General features: G+C 53.0%; 1 protein-coding gene across 1 annotated transcript in view; it reads right to left on the bottom strand.

Annotated features, from left to right (window-relative positions):
• Window positions 1-7,085: 7,085 nt before the first annotated feature.
• Window positions 7,086-14,225, bottom strand: part of LOC308651336 (uncharacterized protein) — a gene marked incomplete at both ends in the record, with an annotated part of 16,275 nt that continues 9,135 nt past the window's right edge. Inside the window, 4 exons of the mRNA XM_081298248.1 lie at window positions 7,086-7,094; window positions 7,263-7,450; window positions 8,934-9,075; window positions 9,889-9,986. Of these exons, the coding sequence (XP_081154374.1) occupies window positions 7,086-7,094; window positions 7,263-7,450; window positions 8,934-9,075; window positions 9,889-9,986 (437 nt within the window). The remainder of the gene's footprint in view (window positions 7,095-7,262; window positions 7,451-8,933; window positions 9,076-9,888; window positions 9,987-14,225) is intronic.

Here is a 14,225-nt window from a genome sequence, read left to right as displayed (position 1 = left end):
CACACACTCACACACTCTCACACTCTCACACACTCACACACTCACACTGGGAGGGACCCCCCAGGCTGTGAGTTGCACATTGGGAATATGGTCATATGGTCCCTGAGGGCCACGAGGAGAAAGGAGCTGTGGCCCCTGCAGCACCTGCTCCAGAAACGCAGCAGGTGGGGGTCTTCTGTCACCCTCCACGTACAGCAGGACCGGGGTGCCTTGCATTTTAACAGAGAGGTGGCATTTGCCTTGGTTCACGACTGCCCACTAGCTAGCCCATCTCTGGACAGGAAGAAGGAGTGGGCAGGAAAGAGTGGGGAGGAGCAGCTGGGGGCCGGCCGTCTTGGCTGGAGATGGCCCAGGGAAGGAAACTTCTTACTGATCCTATGGCAGAGAGCGAGTCCCCGTCTCCCCTCTCCTGCAAGGCCAGCTCTAGCTCTGTCCAAACCGGTGGAAGTAAGAACTGCACTGCCCACACACTCACACGGTACGCTTGACGCTTGACGTGAAACCAAGTAAACGTCACACCAGAAGACAGTTTCCATGGGTCCCTCCCGCGGTTCCACTGCATCTTCTCAACATCCCTCAATGGCCAGAGGCGGCCAAGACCCAGGCAGAGCAGGCCCAGCCACGGAAACCCCACACTCCAGGTTGAATTTCACAGGCAGGACAGACAGGCACCACCAAACTGGATCCCGTGGCCTGGCTGTGGCTTCCAGTTCCCTAATCGGGTTCTATCTATGATTCAAGGGAAACCTGGAAACATAATACAGACTCCAAAATGAAGCTACTTCCAAGGGATCCATGCTCCATCTCCAAGATAAGCACCTCTTCCTGTCAGCTCTACACCCACCTGCTCCAAAGGATGACCAATAAACCCCTCCACAGCGGCCAGGCTGGGTGCTGAGCTGCTCCAAGTGCAGGTCACACAGTGCCGTTCTCTAGATGGCAGTGAGAAGCCCACGTCACCCCAAGCCCTTCTGTCACCACCTAGCTGAGGGGACACAGTACTAGGGAGGCTCCGATGAAGGGACCATCAAGAAGGAAATATCTAGGGTGGCAGAATCTGCTGGTGGCATCAGGAATCCACCCAGCCAGTTAATAAATCAACATACCTGCACGCCCAGCCCAGGTGTGGGCAGGGTGAGGGGTGGTGAGACGAGGTCAGGTCTGTTTCTTAACCCAGTGAGGTGGAGACTAGACACCCATCAGTAACAGCAGCAGTGGTAAAGCGGGGACCGGCTGCCCCGGGAGGCCGTGCAGGCCGTGACCCTGGACGATCTCCCTCAACTGTCCATGTGGCTAGAGGGATGCTAAGAGGGTTTAACCCAAGAATCAATCCAGAGTCTGTCCCACGGTAGGTCCTCAGCAAGCGGCAGTATCATCCAACAGGACGCAGCTGGAACCCACCTCTTTTCCTTCACAGTCGTTCCAAACAGCTGTCTCCTGGGCAGATCCCCTGAAGTCACCATCCCCAGCCCTGCCCTCCCTCTGTATCCCCAACAGTCACCCTGTGACCCAAGCCTGGAAATCATCCCACATGTCCCCGACTCCCTTAACCCCACATCTGTCTGTCATCGAACCCTAGAAGGTGACATTCAAAACTGCTCAGCGTGGCTCACCCCTGCCTCCCTGTGGACGCTCAACTCCCTCTACTCCCCGTCCACAAGACCCACGTGCGCGTCCAGCGTCATTCCAAGGCTCCTGCTGCTCCTCACAGCCCTCAGCAATCCGGGGTGAATGTCTCTCCTCTGCCTGCAGCATCCTGCTCCCAGCTTCCCAAGTCCAGCTGTGACGACTCCTATCTGTCTGCCCTCAAAGGCTCAGCTTGGGTCCTGAGGAGCCAGGGACTCCCTCCACCGCTGTCAGGAGGCGGGCTCCCCTGTGGTGACACTGAGCGCATCCCAAGTACCTCCTGGCCTGTCGGTCTTCTCCAGGGAGCTGTAAGGACGCAGGCGAGGACCGTGACTTACTCTCCCCTCAACGCCCCTCCCTTCAGCCAGCACAGAACTAGCACACGGCGGGTCCCTAAGACGTCAGTACAGAAATGGTGTGCAGATGGTTGAACAGAGAGCAGCCGCGGCGTCCTGGTCCTATGTTGGTGTGGCTACTCGCAGAATCCACAGGCCTTGACTCACCGGGCGGAAGCTGTTCTGATGCAGTCCTTGCCTCTAGAACAAGAGCCAGCAGTCTTTTATCCTAGTTTCCAAGATACACGTCTGTTATCACCAACAAGTGATTTTATTTTCTCAGTGGTGCTTTTCTGAATTCTGTAAATTTTCTCATGTCAGTCACTGGTCAGACCAAATCAGTTAACTGGGGCCATCTGACAAAAATCAGCAAAGTTAAAGGAAAGCCTAGCAGAACTTTAAATCAGCCAGTGCACATCGACAGAGAGAGACCAGCACTCAGAGCGCTGCACCACTGTGTCAGGTGTGGGAGAAATGCAGAGAAACCGAGGTGAGAAAGAGCGCACAGCCCTCCTCTAAAACACTTCCTTCCAGGTCAGAAAGCAGCTCTCAGGAGGGGACTTTGAGAGCGGGAGAGCCACTCCCAGTGATTACGGGAGCCCACAAGACCAGGCTTGGATGCCTCTCCACAGCCTCTGCTAGCCAGCCAGCCTCTCTGCCCCTCACTTCTCCCAGGACCTGCTGCCCCCTCTCAGAGGGCACCTTGATTCTGGGCCAGGCGGACTCTCAGTGTCTGATGGGCGGCAGCTCTGTTTCCTGGGTCCTTCTAGCATGCTGGCAGCTGACAATGTGGTCCAGCGTATTAGGCTCTTTTTTTTTTAATAACCTTACTTTATTTATGTACTTTTATGTGGTGCTGAGGATCTAACCCAGGGCCCCGCACATGCTAGGCAAGCGCGCTACCGCTGAGCCCCAGCCCCAGCCCCTATATTAGGCTCTCTGATGAAAAGTTCTCTTGCAGGTGGAGAGAATGAGCCACACAGACAATGACAAGGCACCACAAGGAGTTAACCAGGGAAAGCCCCAGCTCCGAGCCATGTCTTAGGCAATGCTGCCGCCCATGGGTCAAAAGCAGAAGTACAGCTGGTCAAACGGAAACAAAAGATGACGAAATGGAGAAGGACTTAAAGGAGTATTTCCCACGGTCTGGGAATGCCAACTGGACCGTTACTGCCATTATCACTGGTGCTTCAACAGTACTGAAGCCGGCCCACAAAAGGGCCTGGGGCAGAAATGGAGGTTCTGGGAATGGAGAATAAGGAACCAGTTCAGGCCCCGAGAAGGGAGTAGAGGAAAAGAAAGGCTAGACGGAGGACAATAGATGGGGTGCTTCCACCCCTGTGCTGACTCACGAGGACATGTCCCAGGAGGAATCTGATCCAACCCCTTCAGGCCCCGTGAGAGGAGCAGTCCTGTCCCATGATTAAATCTCTGGGGTCAGGGTGGCTACAGACGCTACAGATTTTCACAAGCTCCCAGCCTAGACGCAGCAGGGGTGGCTTGAACTCAGGTCTCTCCTGACCCCAAAGCCATCCTGTTCTACAGGACAAAAGCCACCTGCTCGGTCTCTCAAATTAGGGCAGGCAGAGCGCGTACAAGGGGGTTTTGATCACAGTTTCCTGGAGACCTGTGCATGAGGTTAAGGGGAGTGGAGAACAGAGGGATGGCTACTCTGGGAAACCTGGTGCTTTATCCATCAGGGGCATCCCCCACCCCCAAAAAATCTCCTGCCTAACTACAGAGTCAGTAAGAACTTCACCTATGGAGTCCCAAAGTTTTCAATTTGGCAAACATAATAAGTATTCAAGAATTACTTCAAAGTTAATGTAAGTGGTATATTTGTTGCTCAGTTTGAGTTCCTGTATGTGGACCACATCTGGGACGAAGGGACAAAATGGGTCAAAGCCGCGCTGCCCTGATCAGCTGCCATCTACCTGTGGCTGTCGAGCACTTGAAATGTGGCTAGTCCAAATCAATACTAAACTACACACTGGTTCTAAGGCCCCCACGGAAACAAAAGTGTAAACTATCTCCTTTTTATATTGCCAGCACAACACCACGATGGCATTTCGCCCTGGGATGTATCAGGTTAAATCAAGTAGAGTGTGAAAATCCTTCACCTGTTTATTTTCACATTTTAATGAGACTACCAGAGTCTTGACCAGCATGGACAGTAGTCTGTTTCCATCGCCTGGCCCAGGCTTAGGAACATGCAATCGTGCTTCTGTGTACAGGCCCCTCGGATGTGAATTCCACAGGTCTCTCTCGGGCCTGAAACAGAAATCCATCCCCTCAGGTGAGGGGCAGGAAACCTCCACCTGAGGTGGGGTCAGACAACTCTAATTATTAACCAGGAGTCTGACCATGGGAGGAAACCAACGAAGCTCGGTTTTCTCTGGCTGCCCTGGTGGGTGACTGCTTGGCTGCTCATTATCGAGAAGTTTTCATTTTGTAGATTGCATTAAAAACTGCACTTTCCCTACCAGAAGCATGTGGCCTACCAGGCTCCACAGGGAACCCCCTTTCTCACACTAACGAAAAGGGAGCTACTGCTATTCCGCTCAGAAGTGTGTTCCTAAGAAAGGCTGAGGGACCCTCTTCCCCCGCCTCGTCAGTGTCTCCGTGAGACAGAAATGCTAACCTGAGTAGACACAAGCCATGACCTGGGGTCACACCTCACAGACTCTTTCCCAACTCACAGAGGGTCTTGGCAGGTTTATCCTGAGTCATCAAAAGCCCTGGAAGTTTTGCCTTAAAGAAATCTATAGGTCAGGGCGGGGCTGTGGCCCAGCGGCAGAGCGTTTGCCTGGCATGTGTGAGGCACTGGACTTGATTCTCAGCACCACATATCAATAAATGGATAAAATAAAGGCCCATCAACATCTTTAAAAATATTTAAAATAAAGAAAGAAATCTAGAGGTCAATGGGCTCCTATAGACAAGATGAATCCAGAGTTCCTAAGCAGGGATTAAGACAGGTCTAGCGGATGACTCCCAAGGCTGTGAGCTAGTAGTCCATGGGCAGCGGCCTCTCCCGCACGCCCTCTGAGGGTAGCGACCTCTAGACCACACCAGGCAAGGGCTGCCCCGCCCCCCTCGGAATGTCCAAAAGGCTCCTTTTGCCCCTTGGACTCGGACTCTATGCCCCATGATGCTGACTCTCCAGGTGGGAGGAGGATGGACTAATTGTTTTCTCAAGTCCATCTTCAAAACCAGACTCTGATCCCTACTCCACACGCAAGGGAGCACATCCCACTGGTTAAATTGAAGTAATAATTACCCGGTCTGAGGTCCCCCGGGAGCCATCCCAACAGTACACAATGCAAGCTGCACAGATACCCTCTGCAGCTCTTTTCAATTTTCTTTGCTATGTGTGATATTTTCCATGGATGAGACCAGAGATGTTTGGTCGCAAATGATTGTCAGATGTTTAAACAATGTTGTTGCTGAAATGTGATAACTTCCAGAAGCCCCTTTCAGTACTTGGTATCTTTGGTGAGACCCACCACAAAGTAAGAGGGTTGTGCAAGAGGATGGCGGAAGAGCTGGAAATGAACCAGGAAACTGGACTGTGTAACGTGTCTCAGACAAACAAGACCCCAAAGCAGTAATAGGAAACAGGCGGCTTTCAAGGGTCACGGAAAGAATATGCACTGGCTCTCGGCAACTGGCCCTGTTTCAAAGTCAGTAACCTCCAACTTGTCAGGCAGGATTGTGGCTAATGCTGTGAGGGACGTGCTGAAAGGCTTCCAGCCGCCCTGGAATTCCTGGATTTCTGCTCAGGATACCCAGCCGCACATGTGCAAAACAGAGTCTGGTACGGTTGAGATGGTCCTGCTGTAGGGAGCCCAATATGTAAAATCTTAACTTGTAAAACCAATACTGAGGAGGTAACCTTTATATCAAAAAAGGATTTACTTTACAATCCTTCTAGTAAAATTTTCCCTTTTCACATATTGGGTTGAATTATAGGAAAATATCAATATTGGACTATTTTTGATGCCCCCCCCAAATTCTGGCAACTCCATGTGATTTAATATATCCCTTCATTAACTGCATAGGTGCTAGAAAAAAAATTTTAAAGAGCATTAGAAAATACTACAAATTACAATGTGGCAAAGTATTTTTTAAAAAATACTTCCCAAATTACAATTGAAAATCAACAGGAAAATGTTTTTTTCAATATGTTTTGTCCAATATTTTCCATTTCTATCTACATAGTTACAGCCTATTTTAATCTGGATATTGCTATGGGTAAGGATGACGTACTATGTTTTTAAAGCTAGAAAAAAGGATTTTGAATGTTTTCACTATAAAGAAAATGGTATGTACTTTAGGAGAAAAATACTTTTACCCTAAAAATAACGTTACACCATGTGTACATATATCAAAACATCATATACTCCCCCATAAATATACACCACTTGTATCTTTCTAATGCATCAGTTAAGATCAATTTAATTCAAATGCAAGGAAAAAATCAGTTGAATACCATGGGGTGCAGTCAGTAATGACTGAGAACTGGTGGTGAACCTGGCAATGTCCTCAGTTTATGCCTCTACATTTTTATATTTCAAAGCAACTTTAAATAAAGTGAATCTATGAAGCCACATCCTAAGATCCTGTTTTGAAAATGAGACAGAGAACAGGGAGAGAAAAAAGGAAAGATGGATGTTTAAGTTACTAGAATTTACACTTCCAAATGGGGATTGCTTTTCACAGGATCCTCTCCAGAGTTCCGTACCCAATGCAGGCGACTGGCCACATGGTGGGAGTGGTATGCAGTCCCTCCTGGGTTCGCCTCAAGGCTGTGTGAGAACAGTGCAGTCCCTACAGACACCAGTTTTCAATTCCAAAATGGCACCATTCTGAAAGTTTCTCATCTTTTGCTAAAGCACACATACACACTACATGAAATTTAAAACTCTTGGGCATGTGGGTGACAGCACAGAGGCCTAGGAACGCCTGTGCCCCTTGTTAGCCACCTCCAGCAGCAGCACCTCCACCTTCCAGGAGAGCCAGGCCTTGTCTCTGGAGCCCGAGCTTGGGAATGAGAAGGCGAGGGGGGCTGTCCCCCAGAGGCCACTGGAGGCCCCCTCACTTCAGCCTGCCCTACTCCACCTTCTAACGTGTCTGAAAGCACAAGGAGGGTGAACAGCCGCTACCTTGGGGGAGGCAGGAATCCAGGATATGGGACCCACATAGGAAACGTAGGGGCCACCTTGTCCTGGGAGACTGCGGGGACGCTCCTTCTCCTGGAAAGGGCCCAAGCCTGGAAGCGGGGAGGCTGGCTGCGCTCACAGAGGTCTCCCTCAGGCCCTGCTCAGGACGCGGGGCTTTTGCTTTGAGGCCGGTGACAGTGACAGTCGTGGGGTGCAGGATGGCAGTGAGGCCCCCGGCGCCCGAGGGGGACGCGGGAGCAGTGGCCGGAAGGGCAGGCCCACGGTGGTAAACAGCCAGGGCCTGGGCGCGCATCTTGCCCTGCTCGGCTGAGAGGGGAAAGCAAAAGTCACAGCGATCGTCCCTTAGAGGGGACAGTTGCTGCAGGTCATGTGATTGTGCAGGCTCTGGGAAGATTTGGGCCTGTGGGTGGAGCAAGGTTCTGAGTGCGGGAGGACACACCGCTTCCGGAGAAGAGGACCCTGCAGAGTGGTTTCTAATAAAGGCATCCGTGAGGCGATGGCCCTTCTGGCCTGGGCTCTGAAGACTAGAGGCGGGACAGGGACCAGAGATTCAGGAAGAAAGGGCAAAATTAGTGGGAGATCACAAGGGGAGCAGACAGAAATATTTGAAAAGTCTGAAAAAGGACAGGAAATGGCTGAGTCAGTGCAAAAAAGAAGAAAATCGGCGGTTGTCTGTGCTCTGGCCTTGTTCTCTGGCCCACTATCTGATACCCAGGAACAAAAAGCCAGTGTCCTTGAGCAGTCCTGGCTGGTTTGCTCCAGTCCTGCCCTGGAAATCCAAGGTCTGCTGTCAGTCTTGTTGTGGGGTCAGCTCAGGCCTGAACTCACAGAGGGGCAGAGGGCACAGCAGGGAGCCCTGGTCACTGGGAGGGACCTCACTGGGAGGGACCCTCCCACCTGCAGCACAGACCACAGAAAATGGTCCGTTCTGGCCTGGGTCCAGACTGAGCAGGCCTTCTCCTTGCCCGAAGGGGATACTAATGCCCTTCTAAAGCACCTCTGAGTCCCTGGCGTGTGGCTTACGATCCCAGGAACACTATTCTTAAAAGTGAGGGGTACACCATGCTGCTTACCTCATCTCTGATGGCCTCCTGGGCACTGTCTCATGAAACCAGATTCACTCTAATGATCTCTCTCTCTCTCTCTCTCTCTCTCTCTCTCTCTCTCTCTCACACACACACACACACACACACACACCAGCAGCTCTGCCCAGTCAGTCTCCCGTTTGTCCTCCGGTGTTTCTCTTGGTGCCCTGTTGAATCTTAACAGCTGGAATCGACACTCAGTGGGAGTCTGGCTCTGGGCTGGCACAGCCAAGTGAGGTACTGCAAGCAGCAGGTCGGTCTCGGGAACATTCCGGCAACAGAGTGGCAGTTGCTCAGCTCTTCCTTTCCTCTCTCCACCTTACTGATGTCTTCAGTCCCTGCCAATATTCCGATGAATGACAACTGCAGTCTTTCGGACCACTCGCGGAGCCAGCACGACTATCCACCTGTGCACCTCAGATCCACCAGCCTTGGGTGGATCCACAGTACCACTCCCCCAACTTGGCAGGCAGGTGTGTGTGTGGCTTTTGATGTCACCTTGCATCACTTACATGGCAATGGAAATCACCTGCCACAGCCCCTGCCCTGTTAACGCCCCCCCCCCCCCCCCCCGGTTCTCCTTTGTTCCTGCATCTCAAGGGTCTGAGTGGTTGGAACGCTTAGGAAAGAGGAGGAGCACCAAGATGCTCAAGTGAAGCCTCTTCTCAGAAGCACCAGTCGGGAGGGAGGACGGCGGGGCGAACTGCGCCAGGAACAGAGGGCACAGAGGGACGGGTCCCCAGGCAGGTCTGAACTACCCGCTCCGAGTAGAACCGGGGTGTGAGCAAGATGGAGCACAAGCTCCTGGCCAGGGGCCTGCTCGGGCACTCGTCCTGAGTTTCCTGCCTGTAAAGGGGGATAATAAGGTGCCGCCTCAGAGAGGGGCTGAGAGAACTGAGGGAATTAATAGAAGGCTTAGAACGGGACCTGGCAAGTGCTACGTAGGCACTGACTATTGTCTCCGGGGCCCATAACCCAAACCTACCACCCGTGCGTGTCTCTGGCTGAATCATTCTTCAGGTGGGGGGAGTGGGGCACCTTTCCCGCCCCACTTTCCTTTCCACCAGGGGCTTCACATGTGTCCAGGGGAATAATTAAGCGAATGAGCTCGTGAAAGCCTGCTTTTAGTAAAAGCAGCAGAGTCCAATTTCACTTCCATTACAAACCAGGGTGCATAGGGGTTATGACCCTGATGATGGATTTCCCAGCCACAGGCTGCTTCTCATGTGGCCTCAAACCTCTCGGGATCCCCCTGCAGACTCCTCAGTGCCATCCAGGGGAGGCCAGGAAGTCAGCGCCTGGAGACCCACCACAGGGTGGCATGGGGGACAGCAGAGTGCGCCCACTCTCCCAGGGGACTCCTCTTGCCTCTTGCCTGACTCTGCTGCGCTGACCCTCTTCCCCCTCTGCACAGCTTGCACCCGTCTTGAGGCACTGGCCCCTCCTCCGTGGCCCACCAGCTGTGGTCCTTCCTCCTTCCGCGGTCCACCGCAGCCCTGCTCTTCTTTTGGCACGTCCCGGTCCTCAGGAGTACAGCCACCAGCCCTGACTGCTGGTCCTGTGCTCAGCACTCCCGCTCCGAAAGGTGGGCTCCCCCCACGCTGCACCTCTACCTCTCACGCTCAGTGGGGTCTGAGGTCTGCTGGTTTCCACACTCACCATTGGGGTCAATGGGGCTGAGTCATGGGAGGCCACTGGTTTGCCTGTGTCACCTTCAAACACACCCCAAGCAGCGTCAGTCTGCTGCATTTTACGACCTGCAGAGGAAAGAGATGGGGCCATTGAAGCTCACTAAGTTTGGGCTAGAGGGTGGCTGCCCAAAGGCAAGCACCCAGGACTCAGGAGGCTGGGCTCCAGTCCCGCCCTGGTACCTGTGCCTCACAGCCAGCGACCCACTTTTTCTCAGGGGCATCTCCCTGTCCACGACCGGGGATAACATCCACCTTGCAGGCCTGATAGCATATGTCGTGTGAGTCAGCCTCTTGTCACTGTGACCAAAATACTTGGCTGGAACAACACAGAGAGGAAAAGTCTAATTAGCTCTGGTGTCAGAGGTTTAGTCCATCGGGGACTGACTCCATTACTCGGGACCAAGGTGAGGCCCGATGTCACAGCCTGAGAGCGCAGTGGAGGAAAGTTGTTCAGCTCTTGGAGGCCGGGAAGCAGAGAGGGAGGAAGAGGCTGCACCCTGCAGGCCTCTCCCCGAGACCCACCTCCCCGGCCACACCCCACCTGCCCACAGTCTCCACCCAGCCAGCCACTCCAGCTGGGATGGACTGATTAGGTCACAGCTCCCGCAGTCCAGCCATCTCACCTCTGAAGGGCCCTGCACTGACATAGAAGCTCTTAACCCTCACATATGTAAAATATCTCATCAGTAAGTGTGAATCCTCCCTTCCGCCTCAAATGCAAAATGAGGGGGGCTTGACAAGACCTAAGGTCCCTCCCAGGGTTAATGGCCTTTGTCGTGTCTTCCCATGACATTCTGTGTTCCATGAACTTTCATCATGAATGGGCAGGAGACGAGCGGCCAGTGCAAACTGAGCGGAGCAGGAGTCATCCAGAACTACTCTGGGTGGCTGCAGACTGCCCAGGGCCAGTTCTCTAGGAGCTTCACAGCAAAGTGCCCAGGCTGGGTGGCTCGCGCTGGGGAGCAAATGTGTCGTCTCCCAACGCTGGAGACCTGCAGCCGGGAGGAAAGTGTCGACAGGTGTGGGGTCTTCTCCATCCTCACTCCTGGTTGTGAAGACGACCGTTTCCTTCTGGAGTCCTCAGAAGGTCGCCCTCGTGCATGTCTGTGTCCTCATGCCCCCCTCTTAGGAGGACAGCAGCCATATGGGCCAAGTCTGCCGGAGTGACCTCCCTCAGGGCTCCTCTCCCACACGGCACGGTCCAAGGCACTGTTGTCTACTGAGTGGTAGATATCAGATTTGGGGGAGACACACGTCAGCCCATAATACTTCCCAACATTGAGAGCTCATGTTCTACCACATTAAATCCTGGAAACAACCACTCAAGGGCGGCCCTGAGTGTGAGTGTCCAGGCCCTGTGGTCATGAACTTGAGTCCTGGCCTTGTACAAAGCTAGCTCTCTGTTTAAGGCTGGGAAGCAGAGAGGGGGGAAGAGGTTGCACCCTCCAGGCCTCTCCCCAGCCACACCCCACCTGCCCAAGAGGGTTAGTGGGTTGAACCAGAAAGTTTAGGCTAGAGGGTCACTGCCCAAAGACAAGCACCCAGGGACCAGGAGGGCTGGGCTCCTGCCCTACCTGTGCCTCGCAGCCAGTGACCCACTTTTTCTCAGTTATCAAGGGGACGTTACCAAGACGGGCGCTGATTCTGCCTGTAAGGCTCCACCAGAGGCCTCTGCTCGCCCAGATCTGCTGGCTGCCCTGGAAGGAGCGTCCACTGTGAGGGGCCTTTCCTGGAGGTCTGCTGACTGGGCAGAGGCACCCTGAGGGCTGACCCTGAGTGTCCGCCTGAGACCCTGCTCGCTGCTGCCTGTGCTTAGTTCAAACACTCGCCGCGATCTGTTCTGTCCTCAGAGGAGCGGTGCCACTCGAGCCGAGTGGTCTTGGCCTTTGAACTCAGTATGCAGAACTGAGAAAAGAAGACTCCAAGGAAACAATACGGGGAAGCCAAAAACAGACCAGATCCACCGCTGCGCTAAGGGTGACACTTCGTACACAGAGGAAAAGAACGGATTCACTGGCCATCGGCTGGGGGCCAGCTACTGCCCACCCCCACTTAGGAGCCTCAAAGATCTCGACGTGAACTCACGAAGACTCACATACATTAGGGAGCTGAACACAAAACCAGGCACATTCCTAAAGTAAACCCAAGGGAAGGCAGACGGAGCCCTTCTCAAGAAGGCTACAGCCTAGGGCCAGAAAGCAAAAGGTCCGCAGAGGGCAACACAAACTATTTCCTCCTGAGAGTGAAAGCAGTCTGCGGGACGTCTACAGTCAGTGTCAAACATTCTCAGTAAGCAACAGAGAAGAGCTGGTTCCCTCAACTTAATAAAGCCTATGTAATTAACGAGAAAAACGATAAACCAAATGGGGAAAAGATGAGGACTGCGAGTCTCCAAAAAAAAAAGGCCATGAATAAGCGAGTCAGACTCACCCTTTGTGTGCTCTTCTAACCAGGTAAGCACAATCCATGTACCGCTAACTAGGACGGGCACACCAGGTCCGAGGGAACCTGTCGGGGGCCCTGGGAGGGTCGAGAAGCCTGATGGCGGCCAGGGTGGCAGTGACTGGCTGAGTGGGGGTGACTGAGGGAGCCACCAACGTCCCCAGTGCCTTCAAGTCAGCATGGCCACCACTTGGAGGAAACACACGACACACACACACTTACAGAAGTCACCAAGGCCATCTATGAGGTTGGATTTATGACAGTTTTGCAATAGCAAAAGCTTGTTAAAGGGAGACAGAGTGAACCAAATTGCTTATCAGCGTAAAATTTATGAAAAATAATTTGATAGTCTGGCCAAGTGCTGGCAAGGCTGCTGTGCAACCGACCGCCTGTTGGGAATGGGGCTAGGGGGCCAGGGACATTTGAAACAGTTTGGCACTTCCTGATGAGCTGCCCTACCTAGGGGCTAGCAACTCCAGGCCTTTGGGAAATGGTACACCGGGCACCAAAATACATCTGTAAGTACAAGTGTCCACAGGAGAATTTCCCACCCAGACCCAAGGGGAAGCCACCCAAAAGGCCACACACCTAGGATGCTTAGGTTTAAAGTGTGATTTCCTCACACGTGGCATGCTGTTGAGTCTGAAGGGAATGAGCGCAGCCCCGTGCACTCTCCAGATGCATCTCATGAACATAACCTTGGGGAAAAGAAGAAACAACATTCATAAAGCACACTTCACAGGAGCAATAACCCCCAAAATGAAGGGGACTCTGTAGACATTCACCCACAAATGGTTCTTAAAATTAACACAAAGAGATTATCACAAAGTCAGAGAAGAGTGAATATAGATCAGGGTACAGATGTGGTGGGTGGCGCCCTGGGCGAGGCCTGGGAGCCGGTGACCCTCTAGTTCCTGCCTTAGGTAGTATTCAAGTGTGCATGCACAGGGGTGTGTGTGTGGGGAGGGGGTAAGAGACAGAGTCGGTGGAGCCCTGGCTGTGGCTGGGGGCGTGCTCCTCTACTTCTGCTCTAAGTGGAACTCCTGGGAGGCGGGGGTAGCACTTTCTGCATGTTAGCTGGCACAACAGATAAGAAAGAAATACTAGATGTATTGTGGGAGGACGACGGATGAGGATGACATATAAAGAGAAGGGAAGGGGGGCTGGGGGTACAGCTCCGTTGGTAGAGTGCTGGCCTCACATGCACAAAGCCCTGGTTCAACCCCCAGCTCCAAAAAAAGAAAAAGAAAAAGAAAAGAAAGAAGAGGAAAAAGAGAAGAGGTGGAAGAGGTGGCTCCTGAGGTACACAGAAGACCTCTATAAAAGAGTCTCAAATAAAAGAAGCAAGACAGCAGAGCGTGCGTGGTAGGAAGTCTGCTGCCGCGTCTGTGGCCGCTGATCCAGGAACCGGAGCAGGGATGAGGGGATGAAGAAAAGACAGACAGACACATAGAGAAAGAGCTGGGCCGGGGGAGCCAACCCTGGTGAGGCTGACGACACCAGAGCTAGCTCAGCACGATGACTGTGTGGGCTGCCATCCTCAGAAGGTCATTTATGAGGAAATTTTAGCAAAGCGGGCAGTCTGAAGGACGCAGGGAAACTTGCAAGACATCAAGGTCATCCTGTGGCACCCAGAATTCTCTACCCCGGGAGCTGGCATCTAATCCAAGGTTCCGACTATTAGAGCTGCCTACCTTCAAAAGCAGCCACCCCGGCTGGCATCACCATACAACTGGGCATCCTGACCTGCATGTTTGCACAGTCAGCTCCCAGGGCAAATGCAGCCATCAGGCAATCAGAGATCAGGGTTCAAGTCACCACTCTCCACAGTCTCCTGAGTCAATAAAAAAGATGGCTACATGG

Source organism: Spermophilus citellus (assembly GCF_964194105.1).
Source record: "Spermophilus citellus genome assembly, chromosome: 6".
NCBI classification, from domain to species: Eukaryota; Metazoa; Chordata; class Mammalia; order Rodentia; family Sciuridae; genus Spermophilus; species Spermophilus citellus.
The sequence above is the reverse complement of the archived record's forward strand: the minus strand, read 5'-3'. Positions and strand labels throughout refer to the sequence as shown.